Source organism: Castor canadensis, chromosome 15 (genome assembly GCF_047511655.1).
Source record: "Castor canadensis chromosome 15, mCasCan1.hap1v2, whole genome shotgun sequence".
NCBI lineage: Eukaryota > Metazoa > Chordata > Mammalia > Rodentia > Castoridae > Castor > Castor canadensis.
This window is the reverse complement of record NC_133400.1, coordinates 24,198,924-24,222,988: the sequence shown is the minus strand read 5'-3', so window position 1 is coordinate 24,222,988 and position 24,065 is coordinate 24,198,924. Positions and strand designations below refer to the sequence as shown.

At 34.0% G+C, this 24,065-nt stretch overlaps 1 protein-coding gene across 4 annotated transcripts in view; it reads right to left on the bottom strand.

Moving 5' to 3' along the window:
- The window catches only part of Cdh8 (cadherin 8), a 346,818-nt gene that overhangs the window by 227,221 nt on the left and 95,532 nt on the right, over nucleotides 1-24,065 (bottom strand). For all 4 annotated transcript variants that reach the window (XR_012441939.1, XM_074055914.1, XM_074055912.1 and 1 more), the window contains one exon: nucleotides 4,723-5,017. Coding sequence is in view for 3 of the 4 variants with exons in the window: in XM_074055914.1 (XP_073912015.1) it covers nucleotides 4,723-5,017 (295 nt within the window). In the remaining variant the exon portion in view is untranslated. The remainder of the gene's footprint in view (nucleotides 1-4,722; nucleotides 5,018-24,065) is intronic.

Sequence of the window (24,065 nt, the reverse complement as noted above, 5' to 3'; positions counted from 1 at the left end):
AGCAATAGTGCTGCTGAGTTCATATCACTGTTATGGACATTGAAGGCACTTAACACATGTTCTGCCCTATAGCAACTTTTTCATACATATTGATCACCATTCAAGGAGCCCTAGATCTCCAAGACAGCTACAAAAACCTCCAGTGCTACATTTTCCATAACACTGTGCAGAGCAGCACAATAGTCTTAACAATTTAAGTGATATTTTCTTTCTCATATCTTTATTTCCACCACACACTTCACTAATACAGACTTTCAAATAAAGTAATGTTCATTCTAGCATGTGGACTTACAGAATTAATGTGATGTCTTATTGAGCAATTTTTTATTTACCATGGAATTCCTGTCACATAAACAATTTATTGAATCATACTAGAAAAAGTAAATCACAATGGAATGGTTGTAAAGAAACTACTATTTATTAGGCATCAGTTCTATTGTAGGGCAATAATTAGCCATTTGAAATGTGATCATGGAATTTTTCAAAGCATACTTCTAGGTAGAGATCATTGTATATACTATACAGACAAAGTGAGGCTGAGATGGAGTTTGTCACTTACAAAAGTCGAAGTCTTATGTGGATCTTAAATAACCTGAAAACCAATTTGAAAGTAAAACAGACAGTTCATTGGACCTGATTTAGCTATGCAATCAATGTTAAAACATCTCTCAACTCAATACAAAGTAACTTTAAAAATTCCGATTAAAATGTCTGAAACAATAAACATAGGCAAAATTTTCACTGAAGAAACTACTTCAACATTGCTAGGTTGATATTCAAAGTTAAAATCAGACAAGCTCACACATCTTTCTTCATGCAGTTTTGCCATAAAAGAAAATTCTCATCAGGTTCTGAAATTCTGAGTAGAATATAAAAGAACTGTGTCTCCAGATTCAAAATAAGATATTTCTAAATTAATTTGGCTGCCATTTCAGCAAATATATATGTGTGTGTTGTTTTGACAGCTTGTCAACTGGCTGACAATTCTGAACATCACATTCATTGCAATTTACTATTGGTAAATTTCTCAATTAGAATTTTATTTTTCACTTTCAGGACAATGAAATCCCTCAGTCCTTGCTGGCATTCCTCAGGGCATACAGGTGCAGGCGCTGGCATGTCTGCAGTAGCAAAGGAAGAAAAATGAAACAAGGGAGAAGGGGAGGGAAGAGGCTGACTGAGAGAGAACAGTGGTAATGGGGAGAGAAAGGGGATAGTAGCGACCTTCATCCTGATATTCACCTTCATGAGAAATGAAGGGAATAATTCACACTTGACAAAAAAATAGCTCAGCTGCCTCTGCTTCCTTTAACCACAGAGGCTGGAATCCAACAGAAACCAGAGAAGCAATGCTTAAAATCAATATGTAAGGGAAGCTACAAAGGTAAGGTGGGGAACAAATTAATAAAAATAATCTTCAAAGCCACAACAACAACCAATTATACAACACTTGCTTACTCTATGCCATTCGTTTACCTTGTATTTATCATACAATTCTAACACAATGAAGGCAAGATGGGAATTACTATCCTTGCATTATAGCTAAGGAAATTAGGCAATAATTTAACTATCCCAAACTTCAAAGTCAACCCGATAATAAGGGATGGAATCAAGATTCAAGCTCATACTTGCGACTTGAACACATTCTCTGTGGTTTCTGTAGGACATGTCACAGGCTAAGTATTTAAAGGATTTATGTGTATATGCATATGCATATATGAGCATTTAAATTTCTTCTCTGTTCATAAGAAAATATGTGGATAATATATCCATATATGCATATGTTTATATATATATTTACAGGCACACATACACATTGAAGTGTATTTAATAATGCCTTTAGAAGATTTTCTTAGCTGGAAATGGCCTTGACGTTTGCAGAAGTTTCTGAGGTTTCCCTCGTCAACATATTTATCTGGTGCATGACTTATATGCACAGAAAAAGGGAGCTTCTGACATATTTATAATCAACAGACACAGACTTGGCGTTAAGATGGAGAAATCGCAATAATGAGACAAAAATAACAGCTTCTCTATTTATCACTTATTAGTAATTAAGATGATGTTTGCTGCATATACTAGAGACGCTAATAATTATTTAAAATTCTCTTACTGAAATAAGGATAAAAAGATGAATTAGGCAAGTTTTCTTACCTAGATGAGTTAAGCAAATAAAAAGAGAGAGAGGGAGAGAGAAAAAGAGAAGAGAGAGAGAGAGAGAAGAAAAGAAAAAAGAAAGGAAGAAAGAAAAAGAAGGAAGGAAGGAAGGAGGGAAGGAAAGGAAGGAGGAAAGGAAAGGAAGGAGGGAAGGACAGGAAGAAAGAAAGAAAGGAAAATTATATAAGGTTTCTCAGTTGTTTGCATGTCAGAATTTAAAAGAAAAAGAAAAATGGAGATGTTTAGCTTCTTTGTGTGTTTCTTTTTTATGCTGGTGTTGATGGTGGATTACTTCCCGCTAGGAAATCATAAAAGTTTCCCTAAAAAAAGTGTTATTTCAGCCAGCCCAACCATAGGGAAGAGATTTAGTTTTGATAAGAAGAAAAATAAACAAAAATAGGATCCCTTGCACAAGGCAAACAATCCTTGCAGGAGAAATATATGGATATTATAATGAAGACCTGAAATCACTGTGATGGGTGTATCTACCAAAGTTACAAGATGCAAAATGAAGACAAGTCATTAAATATCCCTGTGGCTAAGGATCCTAAGAACTTTTATTCTACAGAAAACAAACACCTATGGAATGTAAGATTTTCTCCCAGCATTAAGTACATGTATTTGTTAAATAACAAGGTTTGAATCAACTGTAATATGCCAGTAGGAGGCATTCAGATCGGACGTGTAACAGTGATGATGAGAATGAAGTGAGATATGGCTGAAGTCAGTAAGTTAACTACTATTAGTTACCAGTCAGTAACTAATTAAAAGAATGTAGTGCTGCAGAGGCTTGAAGGGGGAGGGAAAGATGCAATAATATCTTTTACATTACGTACATAGATTTCAGAGTATATTGGGATCACTGATAAAATGACAGAAGTCAGGGAACAGAAAGCAATTGGTTTGGTTTTTCAGATGTAGTTTGAGCTGCCTTTGGGACGTCCAGTCTGAAATATTTAGGAAGTGACTGAAAATTTAAGCTACTCACTTATGCAGGGAATTTAAAGCCAACCACATGGAGCAAATGGCTGAAGACATGGACTGATCAAGAGCGTCAATGGAACAGAAGGGGAGAGAATGGAAGGACAGGAAAAATAGATAAGAAACAAGAGGAGGAGGAAAACAACGAGAAGAGAAAAAGGGTGAGAATAGAGGAGGGATAAGAAAATGTAAGGGAAATGGAAAAGAACTACAAGAAACAAAATAATCTTAAGGTATAAATGATAAGTCACTCAAATATAGAAGAAGGAGATGCAGCTGAGGGAGTAAAACATTTTTCTAAAATAAATTAAATAATTTATTTTCTATTTTCTAAATTTCATAATTTCTAAAATAAATTAAAATGTTAGGAATACATTTGGCAGATAAGGGACATTCTGCATTATGGCTGATAATGGGCACCAAATTTAGCTTTGAAAGCCACAATCAATACTGTACCTTGATTTGTATCTACAGTAAAGATGTTGAGGGCACCAGTAATCCATATATTTATCCCTGGGGTTACTATCTGTAAGTATTTGTAATTTTCTGAGCAGTTTGATTTTATTACATAGCACCATTGATGGGGTTTTTCTCTGGCAAAAATTTACTGTGAAATTCGGGGTCTTGAATTGATGAATGTTCATCTCTATATTTTCCTAATTAGGGCCTTCAGTTTATATCTGTACCTGTGTTTTACTGGTATCATGGTCACCTGCTTCTAATTTGTGTGACTTTGATGCATAGCATGTATCCTTAAAGACAATTTAAAACCAACTTGGGTGTATGTTGAATATATAAAAATGACCTTTGTGATGTTATATTTTGAGTTGTACATTTGCCTCCTACTTTCATCTGATAAGGAAGAGCTCTAAAATCCCTCCACTTATCATATAATGCTTGGGGATTGGGAATAGGCAGTTCAGGATAGACAAGCAGATCCAAAAAATGGGGGAAAACAAGATTAAGAACATGTTTTGGAATATATATTGCTTCGGATAAAGTGTAATAGATGCTGTCACCGTTCAGAGAAAGTGGGAGTGTGTCAATGGAGATAGCAATGAGTCCTAAAAATTGGTCTCAATAAACAAGTTGTCCCACAGAAACCTGAAACCTCATTAGTAACAGTGACATATAATCCACTATAGACACAAGCCAGTATCTGACTGAGTGCAGACCTCAATGGTTTTCTATTTCTCTATGTACTTCATCTGCATGTGAATATACACAAACAAATAATTAAACATGAAACAAATATCAGTGGGATTAGCTTGACATGTTGGAACAAATCTTGATAAATCCATCTTGGTAACAATGCTCAAATGACAAGTCCATGAGAAGAATATAAATTCAGCCTATTGAAGTATTATAGTATAAGAAGAGATATTTTAATAAAATAATTTCTATTACTAAGGACTAAAGCTATTGAGCTCCGGAACTTAGGCCAAAAAGGGGATTTGGAAATGCAAATTAGAGATAAGACAGTAAAAAAAAAAAGTCTTTGATTCACCAATACACCATCCCTAATGCCAGAAACTATTTTAAAGATGACTCTTCATAGTTCTGTGAAATTAGAAGCATACATACCCAAAATGGACATCTCTGGCACAGTAGCATGATAAGGTCCATTAAGAAACTCCGGTGCATTGTCGTTGATGTCTTGAACTTTAATAATAAATTCAGAAGGAGGCTCAAGAGGTTTGTTTGTCTCCCAGTCCACTGCCTGAGCTGTTAAGGTGTACTCAGCCTTTTCCTCTCTGTCAAGTCTTTTTATAGCATGGATATCTCCAGTTACATCATTTATTTGAAAGATTGTCCCAGCTCCATCACCTGATAGGATATACTTGATTTTTTTGCTTCCAGGATCCAGATCTGTGTGTAGCTAAAATGAAAAGTAGCAATAGTTAGTGATGGAGCAATCTGCACATTTATTTTTTAACTGCCTCTTCTTTCTGAATCAAGTAGGTTCTTTTCTAGACAACTTTATGAGTTTCTGCTAAGTATCTGCTGCTAAGTGAACAACTACTCTATGCAGTTATGTGGATATTGATGCATTCGTTGAATGCTGTTGTTACTATTAGCTAACTTTTATGAATCAGTACCTGTCTGCCCAGAACTATGAGTTACTTCTAATAAAATCATGGCCTTAACTTTTACAAAGATGAGTTAATATTTCATACGAAATATGAAAAAGAAATCTCAGAGTTTCAACAAGGCACATAATAACCTCACCAAGGTTCACATTTGATAGTTTCAAGTATGGAAGTGCAATACTTCAACTAAGATTGCCAGTTACACTTACAAAAGCAAAAATTACTGTAATAGCTTGACTTATGTCAACATCTTCTAGATTTGGTAGGGTTATTTTGTTTTCTTTAATTCTTACAATTGTTCTGGCACAGAAAAATAATTCCCATTTTATAGAAAAGAGCATTGAAACCAGAATACTGGAGCCTATTTTGTAGGAATGGAACTTCTCTGGAAAATGACTTTTCAGTAGAAATTCAACTCCATCTCAAGTCATGGTGACAAATATTTATTGAACAAATATTTATTGAGTTTGTGTATCAGGCAAATACCCTGACTGAGATGCAAGGGTAGGCGCTCTGTTAAACAGACTCCCTGGTTCTAAAATCCTCATAGTTTGTTCTCAGGAGGTACACAAGAGTGTTCTGATATGGGCTGTTTCTCCCTTATACTATGATGACTTTTGTTTAAAAGGAAAAAAAAGTAAAATAAAACAAGAATATATTATTTTGAGGTTTTACATTATTAAAAGAAAAAAAATCACTGAATGACAGTGTCAAAATACCACTCAAGTGTACATATTTTGCTCAGATACTTAAACCGCCAATATAGTTCCAGTTATTGCTCCATAAGATTTCAAATATTTGTTCCTTGAAAAAAAAAACTGTCTTGTGAAAAGAAATTAGTGGAAATTCAAAAGCATTGTGTTCTCATGGGTACTTTTATTCAGAACAGGCTCTATCGGTTTTTTCACCAATTTGAATTGTATTTAGGGCTTCAATAAATGAAAAGAAAGGATTATAAAAAAGACATAAAATAGCAACAAAGAATCCAAATGCATCTAGATTTCATACTTACTTTTGAATATTTTAAAAAGTTAAACCAAAGATGACATCAAATATTTATTGAATCTCAAAATGTATCCTTTTTCATTTATTGTATTAAATTTATGAACAAGAACAAATATTGAAATGCCACTTTATCTTAATGAATGTTGGATTATAATTCATTAATGTGGTATTAATCCTAATTTATGATCATTTTAATTTATGTGCATTTTAACATTTCCATTAGCATTTTTATTAAAAAAAGAAAATTTGAATAATATATTATTCATGGAGATTGCCACTCACATATAAGCCATTGTGGAGACACAGAAGATATTGATATGTGTCATTTTGTTCACAAATTTCTGCTAATTAACAAATAAACCATTAAAATTGATATTATTTATGTTAAACTTACTTGTATCATATTTTATTTTCAACTACCAATAACCTCTGATTAGTAAATTATATTACAATCTTAGGTTTTGATGACCTTTTGTTTAAAAACAAAGGAAAAGAAGAATAAAGCATAGAGTTTTGAAAAAATAAAACCCACAGATAATGCTCAGGTCTAACTATATGAACTATACAGATTAACAAATTTGTTTGAACTTTAGTTACTTCCCTTTTAATATGGGAATAAAACATACACCCTGCACAATTGATTTTGGAACCTGGGACCATTCATCTATATTAAAATTATTTTAAAATGGAGGTGGCAATTTTAAGTGCATAATAGTTAAAACCACCTTACCTTCATGACAAATTCAACCCAGCTCAACTATCTGAAAATACTGAGATAAGGCCATCTGCAATATAAGTGAAATCAAAGTTCCTAACAGTTCATTCAAAAATAGCTTTTACACATACAGTACCCTGAAAAAATAGTGAAAAAACTTGTAAGTATTGTGTTCATTCATTTTACTCCAGAAATTCACTTTTAGCTCATCCTACTAAAATATAGATCTGCAGGTCAATAATAGTCAGAATATTGATCTTTTATGTTCATTTCTTCATTCTATTATTTGTATTACACACACACACATACACATGGAAATGACTTATTCAAGTAACTAACTTGACATTACAAAAAAAAAAAGATTGTGTGTGTGAAAACAGCAATTAACAGACAGAAAAAGCAAAGGCACATAAGTCTCCATATGTGGCCCTCTGCTTTTGCTATTTTTCCTCACATGCCTTTCAGACCCTCCTCACATAATGCAGCATCATTGTCTCTGTCAATTCATCCCACCCAAAGACTCTCTCTATGAGATTGTGGAGACAAATGTGCATCAAAAGTTCATATTTTGGGCATCATCTGGAAGTGCCAGTATCATCTCTTATAAAGGCTCCTTCTGTTAGTTTGAGCTATGTAAGGGTCACACGCAAATTGGCCTGCATAGATAAGACTCCCTCCACTGGCAGTTGTACAAAGCATCATTGGCTCACTTAACAAGCTGGTAGAGAGCACTTCATGCGCTTCTCTGTATTTTCTGAGTTGCTCTTTTCATACTATTTTCTGTGTATTTTCTTAGAGTAATAAAAAACACCAGACATGGTCTCTGCTGTCAAAGTCACATAGTTTTGTGGAAGATAAACACAAGTAGAAGTTTTAGGGCAAGTATAGACATTGTTGGCGTCGTCATTCTTACTATTATCATTATGTTTCAACTGTGTCCTATCTACTGGACACTTCTTATGTATATTTATATGTTGTCAGGGCAAACCTGAGACCAGCTGGAGATATGCAGTGTTAAGAATGCAATGGTGATTTCAGTCTTCCATATTATGTCTTCAAGAATCATAGCAGACTGCTAAATAATTGAGTTGAATCATGAGTATCAGCATCGTTACTCCCTCATAGTCTTCCATATATTTGCATAACACCTCCCAATTAAGAGACAAGTTTACAGTATAAAAGTCGTGGGAAGATGCATTTGCATTTCATTCTCTTTTGTATTCCTTCTGCCTAGTAAAATGTTTGTCATATTGTTGGAAGCTCAATAAATATTTGTGTAAAAATGTGAATGTAATGGAAGGGAAGGAAAGAACATTTATTTTATTTGGAAAATAATGATTTAAAGAAGAAACAAAGAAATTTAGAAAAATTAGAACCAGGAAATTATAATCTTTCTTTGGTAAATTCAAAGCTCTTGAAATTTCCCAAAAATGTCTTCAAATTTAGCAGTCAGTATAGGAACTAAGATATAATAGAAGGTTTGATGGAAGGAAGGGTGGATGGAATCACAAATAGATGCATAGGTGGTAGATAAATAATAAATGAATGATAGATACCAATTATATCATACTCAGATACCACCATTCACAGAATCAAAGTAAGGATTTAAATCACTCTCATGGTTTTGCATATTTTTGGTCAGAAAAAAATCTCACCTTTTTCACACAGACTCCCCCAAACCCTGTAATAATCCTACAGAGTAGATCTGGTAGGAGATAAATTATTTTTGTGAGTATCATTTTAATATAAAATTGTGATTCAGTTATTAGAAAGGATCAGGCAGTCCATTCTGAGTGCCTCTCCTGCTAGAATGAGATGAGAGATTGAGTAGACTGGAGGGAGAATTACATCCTTAACTCAAAATACATGTAGCTGTGGCATCAGACTTATTTTGAGGATCAATTCTATCCAGAAGGACATCACGGGAGTCTCTCCAACTTTCTATCTTCTCAAGAAGTATATAAGTTATGAAGAGAAAATCAGAAACTTTGGAGACTGCTGCAACATAACTCTCTTGTCATTTACTGATCCTGGTTTTTTATGAATCTCCTCACACTTGGAGAAAATAGCAAGATGACCACTCTTGAATTAAATTATGTTAGCACTGTTTTCTGAATATCTAAGTGCAGTGCCTGTTACGAGCTATTGATCAATTAGTACATGAACAGTAAAATCACAGACATTCAATTTCAAAGATGGGTGCAACATTTTGACACAATATGTTTTTGCCCTAAATGCTTGAAGTGGTAAGAATGCAGGACTATGCTATACAGCAGACCAACAGGTAAGCTGGTAAGAGAGTAAAGGGGAGATATGGAAAAAGGTCAAGAGAGGTGGAGAAGTTCTTTGATTCTGAACTGTTTCCCCAGAAGGACCAAGAGTTAGTCTCAAAATCTAGTCATTTTGACTTGTAATTTAGGCTCCTTGTGTACAACAGAATATCTTACAAAGCAAGCTGACCAAACATGAAATATATCATTAAAGAAAGTATGATGTCCTAACATTGTGTTCAAAGAGAACTGGAATTCACCTGTCCTTCATATTGAAGTACTAAATAAACCATTATTGTTGGTAGATAGAGTGGGAAGCAGAGTGGTACCCTGCTGCAATGAATAATTAGTAAAATGTCTTTCTATGCTGACATGTTTCACTACTACTGTAAATCTAAAGAATCCAATAATCCAAATTACTTTTCATTCAATCATTCCATTGTTAAACTCAGAAACAAAATGCAACATAAAATAGTATGCGACAGGCATAAAAAGACCTCAAGATTTTAGCTATTCAACTTAGAAATACGCAATTACTCTTATGATCACATATTCCTCAGTAATAGTAACTTAGTGAAAGAACAATAATCAAAGTGAATATCCTATAGAACAAGTTATGCTTAAATTTCTTTTAGGAGGTAAAAGTCTAAAGAAGAAATAATCACTGATTGAATGAAAAGAACACAGTATCCTCTGCTGGGAATTATCTCTGCTTCAGATAAAAAATTATATAAACACACACACATACATACATACATGTACACACACATATGTTCCCTAATATTTCATTAAGCAAATGTACAGCACTCTGGTAGCTCAGAAATGTGGTCTTTCAGTCTGTGTCAGCTTCTGGTGTGAATGTTGGACACCTTCACCTGGTCGTGGGTACTGGTGCCCAGAGCAATAGAAGATTGGAAGCAAGTTCAAGCATTTGCTGTTTGTGGCTGCAGACACCTGAAAATACATTTAGAAAAGGGAGGGCATTGTTTGTGCTACATTTTTTTAAATGTCAAGTTCCACAAAGGCAGGTCTTCTCATGTACACTATTTGCCACTATACCATATAGCAAGCACTGTAGCTGGCACATACTAAGTAGTCATTAATGTTTTATTTTTTGTCTGCACAGGGTATATCTTAATTCTCTACTCCTCTCTGGTGATTTGACATGATGAAGGGTACAGCTGTAGTAAATATATTAACTTTCTCATACATTGGTATAACCAATTCAGATTTCAGGTTAGACACATTTTAGCATGATTCTTTAGAGACCCTAGTGTATGGGGACTTCCTGATCCCTAGATGAGGAGGAGATAGAATGAAGAAGTCTCCTTGGTTTTCCTTATATGACCATAGACATTTTGTATATGCATTTAGGAGCCATGTATATAAAACAACTCAATCCAGGTACATTTTGTAGACCAATTTATCCTATAAAAGTGTGAAATACAATAAGCAGAGAAATAGAAAGGCAGTACATCCAACTAAAAGGATACAAAGGAACAATATTGAGAAGAAGAAGCTGGCAGTCTCTTTCTCAAGAGAATTCTAAAGCTTACTTTTTATGACCTTGGCAGATTTGCTGCCATCTTTACAGGTTGGAAAACATGATGTCAGCCCTGCAGCAAAGACGTCACTCTCAGCTACACTACAATAAGGTTCACAACTCTCATTTGGGTGGGGGTGGAGGGTAAAAGGCAATATATTGATCAAAAAACTTACTTCTGTGAGTTTAAAATTCCTCAGGTATCATGATGAGAAAAAGTATTTTTAGGTAAAGAAAGACCCAAGCAGAAATGAAGCCAAAGCATTCATGCTGATAGTATTCAGAGAAAGGGGAGTTACAGGGATTAATTCTGCAATGGTGCCAGATAAGAAAATTAGTTGAATTTGACCATTTTATTAAAATTGTTTTAAAAAATACTCCATGAATGCTCAAATTCTGTTATTAAAGTTTCTCTTTTCTCTTGCATCTTGGGTTTGACGGAGATTATAATATTTAACCAAGCAACCATAAGAAAAACAATCCCTGGTGTTGGATACATTTTTATGCATGGTAATAACAGCCTGGTTAAAATATTAAATCTTATAGGCTTGAAAATGAATATATTTCTCTAATGCAACCAAAGATTTAAAGAGTTAATAGTTCAGATTACAGAGTTTATACTGACAGCATGATAACAATTTGAACTAGATTGAAACAAACTCCAAGATACTAAGGAATTTACTTTACCACAGGACTCAGACTCCTTATTTGTAAACTGTTTAAACAGTAGTACCTACCTGGTAACATTTCTGTAATAATTAAAATATGTTAAACACATGAGACATTCAAGGAACTAAGATATTCAAATATAATGCACATAAGGTATGGGGAATGAATTTAAGAAATATATTATGGGTCCTGCCCAATCTGGAACTGCTTTCAAACATATATATTTAGCAAGACATTCTGGGTCAAAATTCAGCAGATTGTATTTGTTTATATTAAAAATAAGAGTGTAACTTTCTTTGTTTTGTTTTGCAATGCTGGAGCTTGAACTCAGGACCTATACCTTGCGCCACTGCACCAGCCCTTTTTTGTGATGGTTGTTTTTCATGAAAGGGTCTGTTTGTTGGGCTGGCTTTGAACCACCATCTGCATCCTAAATAGCTAGGATTACAGGCATGAGCCACCAGCAGAATGTAACTTCTTGAGTTAAGTGATCTGAGCTTATCTTCTTACCTATTGGTCAAGTTATTTAATAATCACATACTTGGCCATCATGCATAGTAGATAATTCTGGAAGAATTTATTTATTGTTCTTCAATATTTCTAAACCTAGAAGTTGAAAGTGGGTGATCAAAGTGCATTGCATCAGTGAATAAATAATTGAGTGGATAAGCATATGGAATAGTACTACTGGCCCAAATACTGAAATGACATTTAGGTGACTAGATTAATGAGTGGATGGAGGGATAAAATTGATTGATAAGAGAATTACAGGGAACTTTGTAGGTAGACAAATAGTTTTAGGAGAATGAATGGGTTAAAAGTAATAGTAAATTGACAAGTCTCAGAATACAATTCTCAGCTATACTTATACATATGTTTTAACACACTTTGAATGTTTTCAATTAATGAATGGATAAGCAGACATATGGATGTATTGAGGAGTGGGCTGGCTGAAAGCACCACAAAGTTTCTGACTAAAAGTTATATGTGGGAAAAATATAACAAATTATTCTCTCTCTGGATACAAGTTCCAATCTTACACTAAAGCAGACATAGTCACTGTAAATTATGACGTCTTTATGTGAAGGTCTTTAATTCATGTTCAGTTGTCAACACAATAATTTCTCTTTAAACTATCCTGAAAATCCCACATGGATACATACATAAATAGAGCTAGATAGACAGATAGATGATACATAGATAGCTAGTTGATAGATGGTATATACATAGAAGTGACAATGATATCTACCCATCCCTTAAAAGAGAGGGAAGTTATATGCCAAATAAATCCCCAAACACCCAATGTATTAATATATGATATAACTAAGAAAAATAGGATTATATTCACTTCTATACAGTGAGCATATCAACCACATTCAAATTTTAGGTTTCGTTTCCTTTTCCAATCCTGCCATATGTGGTCTCCCCTTAGTGTGTGACCACTGTCTAATAATATTACTGTATTTTTACTGTATTCGTTTTAGGTCTATAATCCACATATGAGGGAGAACATGCAATTTTGGACCTTCTGAGCCTGATTAACTTCACTTAAGATGATATTCTCTAGTTCCGTCCATTTACTTACAAAAGACAAAATTTCATTCTTTTTTGTGTCTGAATAAAATTCCAATGTGTATAAATACCATGTTTTCTTAATCCATCTGTCAGTAGTGGGGCATTTTTGCTGTTTCCATAGCTTGGCTATTGTAAACAATGCTGCAATAAACATGGGTGTGCAGGTGCCTTTGTAATAATCTGAGTTGTTAATACAGTAATCTTAAACTGACAGAGATCACTACGGGAAGGGAACTAGGAAGTAGTGAAGAGGTTTGGTAGAGATAAACTAGTATAGGTTGTGATACACGTATGCATGGAAACAATGCTAGGAATCTCTCTGTACAGATATCTTCATCTCAAACTAGCAAAAATGCTATGTTTTTCTGATTATCTCATGTTTTATCCTCAACAAAATCAGAGAACAAAAGGGCAGAACAGGTTCTGCCTGGAAAGGATGGGGGGAGGTAGCCCAAATAATGTATACACATGTAAGCAAATGTAAAAATTATAAAATAAAATTAAAATAAATATAAAAAGAAAAACAGTCAAAAAAGAAAATAGGACTAAATAAAAGACAGAGGATCATCAGTCAAACAAAACAAGTGAACTTATAAGAGATATTAATACTTAACACCAAAGTAACAAGTATTCAGGAAATTTTGCAAAGAGCAAGTCACAGTGGAGCATCCACTTTACTTTGCACTGCGACAAAGTGGGATATGCTATGAGAATGTCTTGTCAATGTTTTTTATATTTCAAAGGTCTTGATTAACCAGAGTACTAACAGGAGTAAAAAATATGTGATAGATTTCTGACGTAGAAATCAGAATTAATTGCTGACCACTATGTATTTTGTTACTCAAGTAAGTGACAAGAACACAAGAGGAAAGAACATAGTGGATAACCAAACAGCAGTATCTGCTCTACCTGAAATTCTATATTGAAAAAGGGGTGTAGGGTAATAAAAATGTCATGAACTTGGAAGATCATGGCAATTGAAATTAAAAAAGAGATACATAAAACCTGAGATTTCCTTGGGCTCTAAGAGTTGGAACAGTAAATTATATTTTCTCTGTATTCAAAAATCCTGACAAAAACAGCTTTGTTAGTACTCCCAAGAAACATTAACTGACTCATAGGCTCACCACAAAAATTCATCTTTAGGGAAGTAATCACATTTTCGAGCTTCAACCATGACTACTCAATGGATAGATGAGTGTTTTTTAGATGGGTAAACAGATTGGTAAAAAGATTAAGGTAAGATGAATGCATAGGCAAAGATTTCAAATGTTCAGGTTTTCTGATATGTAGTCCAGGTTGGCCTTGAAATTTCCATCTTCCTGCTTCCAACTAAAACTGTTGGGATTATAGACATGCACCACCATCCCTAACTGAAATTATTTTATTGAAAAAAAAATAGGGGAATTAAAAAGTAGATGAGGAAAAAGCTAATTAAGAGATCCTCAAATATCCTTTCTTTCAGATGGATGAAGATCAAAGGACATGGTTTGAACCACAGCTACTAGAGATGATTTTGTTCAAATACATAAATTTTTCTGATATTAGTTTTATCTTGCTAAAACGATACTAAAAAGACCACCAGCACCACGATCAAATACCTCTCAGATTGTTGAAGGATAACATGCAACTGAAGGCTTAAAAAAAAATTCTTACTCTCACAAGTATTACTATGAGTATAGTGCAAATTTGGAAATAGAGTCCAATATACCATCAAATTACCAGAATTAGATGCTAATCACAGCCTATGGCACCACAAATTTGTATGTTTAAAGGTGTGCATATATGTGCAGCATGCATGAATATAGTTTTTTCTCTCCACCTACACTCTACCATTACCTGGAATCTTGCTGAAAATAATACCAAGCAACAACAGCAAAACTTCAAAGAAAACCTAAAACAGTGATGATGCCCTTGGTGTTTCACACGAAAAATCCTTCTGCTGGAAATCTGCTTATCTCCTGTATTAAAATAGCATTAAGGTTTTATGAAAATACATGGTACTTTGTTTCATTCCTAATCAAAAATGAAAGCAATCCTTTAATTTCTAAAGTCATAGGCAGAATTATTTTCCCTCAACATACCCTAGTAAATCAGAAAAAAAAAACATATATACATAGAAATGTCACAAGGAAACTCTCTGTGTAACTACCTTAAACAATAGTTAAACAAATGAAAACGTTATTTTTTTCCTTTTAAAAAATCAGAGAAAAGGAGGGTGGAACAGGTCTTGCCTCCAGAGGTTGTTACCAGTGGGAGGGAAGAGGGATGAATACGGTACAAATACTGTGGATATATGTATGTGAAAGAAAAATTGAGACCTGTTGAAACTACTCTAGGAATGGGTGAGAGGGATAAAGGAGAATGGTTGGATGGAGTGAATTCAAGAATGATATATTTGGTATAATGTAAGAACTTTTATAAATGCCACAGTGTACCCCCACCCACTACAGAAATTTTTTAAATGATTGTATGGCTGTATTTGAATATAGGACCTTTGAAGAAGAGATTAAGTTAAAATATTGGCGCTAATCCCATCTGACTGAAGTTATTATAAGAAGTGGAAATCTGGACACTGAGAGACACCAGACATATGCCCATACAGAGAAAGAACTATATGAAGACACAGGGATAAGTGGCCATCTGCAAGCCAAGAAGAGAAGTCTCAAATGTAATCAAACCTTCTGACACCTTCATAACTTTCAGCCCCTAGAATCACAGGACAATAAATTTCTCCTGCTTAAAACCCCATCTGTGGCACTTTTTTGTGACAGTCCTGGGTAACTGATGCAACCTCCTACAGTATAATAGCTACTTGTCAATGAAAACCTTACTGAAGCAAAATGGTGGCTGCAGTTTACAATGATGCTTTCCACAGGTACAATTCTAGGTGTTAGTGGAGAAATAATATCCCTCTAAAAATTCTCATATTCTAAAGTCCCAGAATCTTCAAGTATGTTACCCTACCTTTAAAAGGAACCTTACAGATGTGACAAAATTTAGATGTGACTAAGTGGGGATATTATTCTGAATTATTTAAGTGAGATCAATCTGATTACCTGGGTTCTTGGAAAAAAAAGAAATTTTCTGTATTCAAGAGAAGGGAGATATGATTGTGGAAGAATGATGAGAGATATGTAATCTTTCTGTCTTTGAAGTTGTAGGAATGGGTCCACTAGCCAAGAAATGTGGAGGATTATAGAGGATTGAAAGAGCAAGAAATGTTCACCCTTAGAGGCTCCAGAAAGAATTTCAACCCAGACAGACACTTATCTTATCCTAATGGGTCCTGTCTTGACTTCTGAAGTATAGGTCTATGTGATAAAAAAAAAAATTGTGTTCTTTTAAGCCCCTAAGTTTGTGATAATTTGTCCCAGCAACAATAGAGAACTAATACAATACAGCCAATGTAGTAATAAAATTGTTGAAATATTAATATCCTCAGATATTGGGTAGATAGAAGCTACCTTTGTATCCTTTTCCTTGTTTGGCAAAACAAGGGAAGAAGAATTGAGTGACTTTTCAGATGTTCTCTACCCCAAACAGCCTGTGAATGTTTAGACATAGCTATCCTGTTTGCATAGGTATTTGACATTTTCAACATACTACCATGGAAGCTCCCTTAGAAAATTCACTGTTACTACAACTATCCATTTGATTATTCATCCATTTCTTCAAGGACATTCATTGAAAGTTTCTTTACTTTAGATAAATTATTTTCTTTTATTCCATCTAATTGTCACAATAACCTTGTTCTTTGTCTTATATAATATAGAAAGTGAAGATTTGCAGCTTAAGCAGTTGCTTAATATCATATTTAGCAATGGAAAAATGATTAAGAAAAATGATTCAAATCCAAGTCTATCTGCTACTCAAGTTTGCGTTATTTTATTGTTTCAATGTTGTGTGCCAGAACCAAGAGTTGGGTAGGAAAATAAGAGATAGCACGTAAAACAAAAGACTTCACTGCTCATAAAATTACAAAGTGTTTCTTGGTCTCTATTTTTAACATGAATTTTACGTGTTACCTGAATGTATAACAAGAGTCCTGTGGAATTTACATACAGGTAAGAGTCATCATTGGAAGAAACAGAAAGGTCCAAAGCAATAGTTCTCAGAGAGGTCCACAGAACCCAAGCATCTTTAAGACCCATTCAGAAGACACTACTAGCTCAAAGTTATTTGACCTACTCACTGTGTTTGCATTTGTACTGCAGCTAAAATTGTGATGATGGGTTAATTACTGCCACGTTAGTTCCAGTCAAGAGAGTGGCACCAAACTCTACTAAAAGCCATAGTATTCTTCACTACCACAATTCTTGGGATATAAACAAAACAAAACACTCAAGAACATCTTTTGCCAGACGTGATAGCTTGTAATCCCAGCTACTAAGGAGGCAAAGATCCGGAAGACTGTGGTTCAAGGCAACCCAGGCTGATACCCCAACTCAAAATAACAAGCTAGATATGGTGGTACATGTCTGTAATCCCAACTACACAGGAAACATAGGTAAGAGGATTATGGTCCCTGGTCCACCTTAGAAAAAAGCAGGAGACCCTATCTGAAAAAATAATGTAAAGCAGGAAGGGCTGGAGGTGTGGCTGAAGTGGTAAAGCACTTGGCAAGCAAGCACAGTCCTCTGGGTGTTACACCCAGGACCACCAAAAATATGCCTTTTTATTGATGAGGTATTAAAAGTGATTTTATGGAATCTCATGCCTGCATACTTTGTATTTTTAATATGTGGGTAAGATAATGGGTGGTATACAGGAAGTATTTATACTACATTTTGAAGTAGAGCAGTCTCAAGGATAAGACATAGGATTACAGCATGGATCAAGTTGAACTAATCACATTTCCAGTGGAGCCTCATTTTCTGAGAGAACAACTAACAGAAAAACTACAGCCATTCTTTCATATGTAGTCTGAATTTTATCAAAAACACACAAAACTAGTTTATCACTTCAAGTATAAGCAGCAGTTATTTATTGTCCATATGAAAATTGAGCTTTCTATCAGATACTGGAATTTAAAAAAAAAATCTGTCTTCCCGTGAGTTTGAAGCTTCCAGATATTTAAAGATTTTTTTTCTGAGAAACTGCTGATGGTTGTATGATTTTTTTCTATACCAAATAATGAAATTGGGAACATCTGAATAGTTCCAAAAACCAATATTTTCCAAACACATGATATTACAAAATTATAAATTGGCAAAAGAGCCACTCAAAGTGCAAGAGAGACAAATGGATTTATTATATAGCAGAGCATACAAAATTATCGATAAAGTTTGAAATTCCACATTGCAACTAGCTTTTAAGAAGTTACTGCTTGTGGAGATTTTAGTGTGGTTTCAAAGAAAAATATCCACAATTATTTGCAACAGTTATTAAAATCTCCAAGTGTTTTACACCTACATATTTGTGTATGGATGAGTTTTCTTCATATAATTTAATGGGAATCTAGGTGAATTCTATTAAGCAAGAAATTAAAGAGATTTTTATAACTGTGATACGATATCACTCTTCTCACTTTTTTGTTTTAAAAAATAGCTATTTTCATGAAAATATACCATTCATGTAACACTTGTTAAATTTATTATTTTGTGCTTAAATTTTTTAAAGCCTTGAATTTTCTCAGTTTGAATATCTAATCTGCCAAACAGTAATTAATGTTTTTCCAATAAACCAAATCTTTGTGGAATCCTCACTAAGTTTTCAGAGAATAAAGGAGTCGTGAACAAAAATTTGTGTACTACTTATTTAAATTTACTACAATTATACCTCAATAAAATTTTTTAAGTAAATTTGATTTTCTAATGTAGATACTGACTGCTTGTATTAGGTACTTTTGTGTAGTAACCAAAAACACCTGAGAGAACAATTTAAAGGAGGACAGATTTATTTTGGTTCACAATTTCAGAGGGTTTAGTCCATGGTCATGTGGACCCATGCACGGGGAGCATCTCATGGTGTCAGGAGTGTGTGGAAGAAGTTCTTTACCCTAAGGTAGACAGGAAAAGAGAGCAGGTATACGTTAAAGGACATGCCCCAATGACCTCCTCCAGTTTGTCCCCACTTGCTAAAGGTTCTACCATCCCCCAATAACCCACCAAGCATTCAACACATGAGCCTCAGGAGGACATTTCATATTCACTACCATAGCACTACTGGTCTGGAATGTCTGGATTTTGAGAAATAGAAGGAGAGAGTAGAATGATATGATGGACAAAGGAGTACAGAAGAGAAGAAAGGAATAAGTAAATAAACAACTGTATAAACAAATGAAAACGGTACTTATGAAAAATGTAACATTTGTCTGATACTCAGCATAGAACATGAACACAAAAATCTAATTTCCCATAACACCGAGAAGAAAATAAACATGATCATAGTGACTAATGGGATGTCTTCTATGTACTTAATGATTAGAAAGGAAAACAGAGAGATAACAGGCAACCACTAGTCCAAACCACACACACTGCAAACTATACATCATATAATCTTTAATTATCTAAGGGATCAGAATGTAAAAGATTTAGCCTACAATTATATGTGTAATAAGTAGCAGAATCATAATTCTATCCTATGAACAAAAGCTTTCTCATGGACTCTCTACCAGAAAGGCTTGCCAAGTGAGGTATTATTCCCATTTCATAAGATGAAAAGGTGAGCCATCAAGGTTTGGGGTTGGTTAGGGAACAAAACTCTCATTTATGCCCCAACCATAGCATACTGGCTGTCAAGCAGTAATCTCTAAAACTGTATTTTTTTTAAAGTCTAATGATTTGAAGGATAAATGATTTTTTTTTCTTAATTTCAGATCATAAGATCAATTCTGACCCACCTTTCAGGAGACAAATGAAATATCTACCTGGAATTATCTATAAAACCTAACAAAGTCTCAATTTCCATTTTTGTGTATTTACATAGGTTAAATAATTTAGGACAAGTTTTTCATAACTGCAGGATGTAAAAAAGCCAAGTCTTATATGACAAAAAGAACTGTGTACAGATCAATATCATGAAATACTTTCAAGAAACAAACAGCTCACATTCTTACATATTTTCCCATGCAAATTTACTACAAAAATCACTTTTGAATGATACTTTTATGATTATAAAAGTTACTCTGCTATAGAAAATATGCCTAAGAAAATTAACATTCATGAAAAAAATTCACGTTCCACAGCCAAATGCCACCAACTCTGTTAATTATTTGTATAAGAAGGCAAAAAAAAGTATTATATGACACTCAAGATGGTACTTTACATACACAGTTTTGCTTTTCTTGATTTATTGTTGTAGATAAGAAATGCCATACCAGTTTTTTTGGTGTGACTGGGATTTGAACTCAGGGCTTTGTGCTTGCAAAGTAGGCACTCTACCTCTTGCGTCACACGTCTAGTCTGACGTAACAAATTTTTATGTATAATTTTTGTATAAATAATGCACAGGTTAAGGACCCTTTTGTGTAGTGTGATTTTTAGAGCTTTATTAATCAAAGACATTATAATTTTCATGACTTAGCCTACTATTGCTCTATGGTGAAGAAATTTTCATTTTTTTCTTGCTTATGACTAATGCTGTACCCAATCATAAAAGCTATGATTTTATATTCACTCAAAAGGGGAAAAATCTAAGATCCAGGCAATGTTATAAATGACTTTTTAAACTGTAGGATTTAAACATGATGTATAAACTTATGCAGTTTTGAAAAACATACTTGTCCATGTTCCAAACACTGAGAAATGACAACAAAGTTTATGGACAGGTAATAGAATATGTTATGATTTCATGTTTCTACCAATAATCATATTCATACAGAAAACTAAATTTTATAACTTGTGTCTTATATAGAGCTTTGTTTTATTTCATTTTATTTTATGTATTTTGAGACAGTTTTGCTATATAGTCCAGGACAGCCTCAAATTTACTATGTATCCAAGACTGGCCTTGAATTCTCTATCTTCCTGTCTCAGACTTGCAAGTGCTGGCATTACAGGCATGTCCCACCATGTCCAGCTTTCACTTGATTTTTTCCTACAACTCTGGAGGTTAGTTCTTATATGAGCACCCACTAGTTATCCTCTAACAATGAAGAAACTGAGATGTCTTGAAGATATGAATCCAGGTCTTTTCATCAAATGCTGCTCTTCTTTCTATCAAACTGAGAAATGTCAAGAAATATTTGTTGAGCATCAAGTATGGTAGTACCTGCCTGTAATTCCAGGTATGCAGGAAGCAGAGGTAGGAGTATTATGATCCTAAGCTGGCCCTTGGAAAAAAAATTGTGAGAACCCTACCTGAAATATAAACTAAAGCAAAAACATCTCAGGGCATTCTTCAATTAGTAGAGCACTTCCCTAGAACACAGTATAGGAAAGAAAAAGAAGTGTTTGCTATAAAAAGAGAATTATCTGAATTGAAATTAGTTGATAATGTACCATTCATTTATTCTTTGTGTCCTTGTGATCATCAGTGATCATCTCTACCATTAACAACCAATAAAAATGAAAGCATAATTTTTTGGGGGGAAATGATAAGATTGGAATCACAAAACCTGAGTTTGACACCTTCAGTAAAGTTAAGTATGTTTCAATTTCAAGCAAGTTTTACAAATGATGAAATGAGGTAGTCCCCCTCTGAATAATTGTGACTGTTAAATAAAACACCATATGTCAAATACATAGCATAAAGCCAGCCCAAATACCCTTCTTTGAAGCAAACTTAACAATAATTTGTGCATTAAAGCCATTCTTCTGAGATACTGCACATACACAAGCCAGTATTATTTCAGGTTATTATAAAATACTGGGAACCTGAATGGCTAGGGGCAATATATATGAGTACATTTATACATATGTACTTAAAATGGTGTAAAATTTAATAAGCATCCAAATCCTAAGTAAAAACAGATTACTGGGGACTCCCCAGAGAATTGGGGATGACACCAAAACAATATACTTCTAAGAAGGTCCAGGTAATGCTAGTGTCATTGGTCCAGTCACTAACACTTGAGAAACCTGTCTTAGAGATTAAAATGGAATTTGTTTCTGTGACATTGTATTTAATCATGAAATATTCTGAATGGAATCATTTTATTTAATAATGGCAAATGCCATTTTTAATAAAAAGTTCCAAATATTTCTGTTAGAGAAAAGCAATTTTATGTACCAAATATTTTAAGGGACTTACTAATATTATGAATTAAAAATTCATAACCTGAATGCTAAAATAGTTATGTAAAAATATAATCATTAAGATAAACATTATATGTAATATTTATACTGTGTGCATCCTATACAAGTCCTCCTATTGTCTTTTTATAGGACATAGCAGATGCATACTCTTCTTACAGAGTTTAGAATTAAGCCAAAGCTAACTACCTGCTCACTCAGATCTGCAGGGGCCTGTAATATTTCACAACAAAGTCCTTTCCCACCAGTGACCTCTACATTCACAACTGAAAGTTATTGAATACAATAACCCTACCAAGAAAAATCATTGTACATTCATTTGAAGGTTAAAGAGCATCACATTAAAAAATTGTACTCATAAATATACAGGATTCTGTGATTGATGAAGCAATATAATCAGGATAAATGAATATTAGCTTCTACAAAAAAATAGACTTAAACACTTAAATTATAAACCTTCTCATCTAAGTCTGTTGTCAATTTTAGTTGTTACAACTGTAACTTCAAGCCTTTATTTTTAACAGCTCTGCCTGTTTTGGTAAAAAAGCAATTTAAATAAAAAGCTGTTAATTGTCTTGGAGAGGATTATTTATAAGACAATCTTAATATACAATATCCATAGAGTTGCTAATTGCTCTTTGTTTTAAAATTCATTGTTCTGAGAATGAGATGTGGTGAGTAATGTAAATATCAACCACGCAGAGGATACCATTCTGCATTAGCATTCATATTATTATGCAGTCATAATTAATACACTTCTAAAATAAAGTGTTGACAGCACTCTTATTCAAATATATAGCATATGTTTATAGTCTCACACATTGAGGTACACACATAATTACAATATATGTGTGAGAAAAATTGCAGAGGCAGTCCAAGAAGCCATGCTTGTACTAATTGAAAACTGCCATTGTCCAATTAAAGTAGGTGAGACCACGGGGTGGTAACACTGTCAACTTCCTACCAGATGTGGCTAGACTGATTAAATTACAATGCAACATGCACAAAGAGGAAAGAAGTTTTAGTTGTTCTTGAGGTGGTTGTTTTAACAGAACACTGAGAGGCTAATGGAAAGCCTCTCGCCACGCCCATCAAGGATCAATCTCAGCAGAGTAACATATCAGTAGAGACAATATTGAGTTGCTGAGGACCAAAGCCTCACTTTTCACAATTCTGGTCACCATTTGGCATACGGTAATCATTTCCACTTCTTAGAGATAGTCTCTTGATGATGGTAGTTACATATGGCATTATATTACATTTACATTTTTCTCAATTTGAATTCATTAGGAAATAAGTAAAGAATGTGCAAATACAGTGGAATTGCCCCTTATGTTTTAAAAGCATTGTGCAATGTGCGTTTCAAAGAAGTCTAAACTGAGATCATTCTACCACAAAATTATAACACACTATTTCTTTCAGGAAACACATACCACGAAATGTTGAAATCAAGACTAATATAGTAAATAATGATTTACCTCATAAATGATTTGACTTCTGAAATACTCGTTTTAGTTGTGAGAAAAACAAAGCAACAAAAAAAATTCTAGCATTATTTCAAAGATGGCTTCTACCAGATTGAGTCAAAAGGTGACAGGATAGGTTGAAGAAGGAATAACATTGCAAACATATATTAAAAATCTCCCGTGTACCATACATTGTTCAAATAGCTTAACATGCATTTCTTCATCCTCACAATATCACCAGAAGGTAGTTTTATTGCTCTCATGTTATAGATGGGAAATCAGAGACTCAATGTGTGAAGTACTCTGCTCCAGGGCACACAGGTGCACAGCTAATAAGCATGGAGGTTAGGTCATTGACTTGGAAATGGTGTGTGTGTGTGTGTACATTTACCTTAGG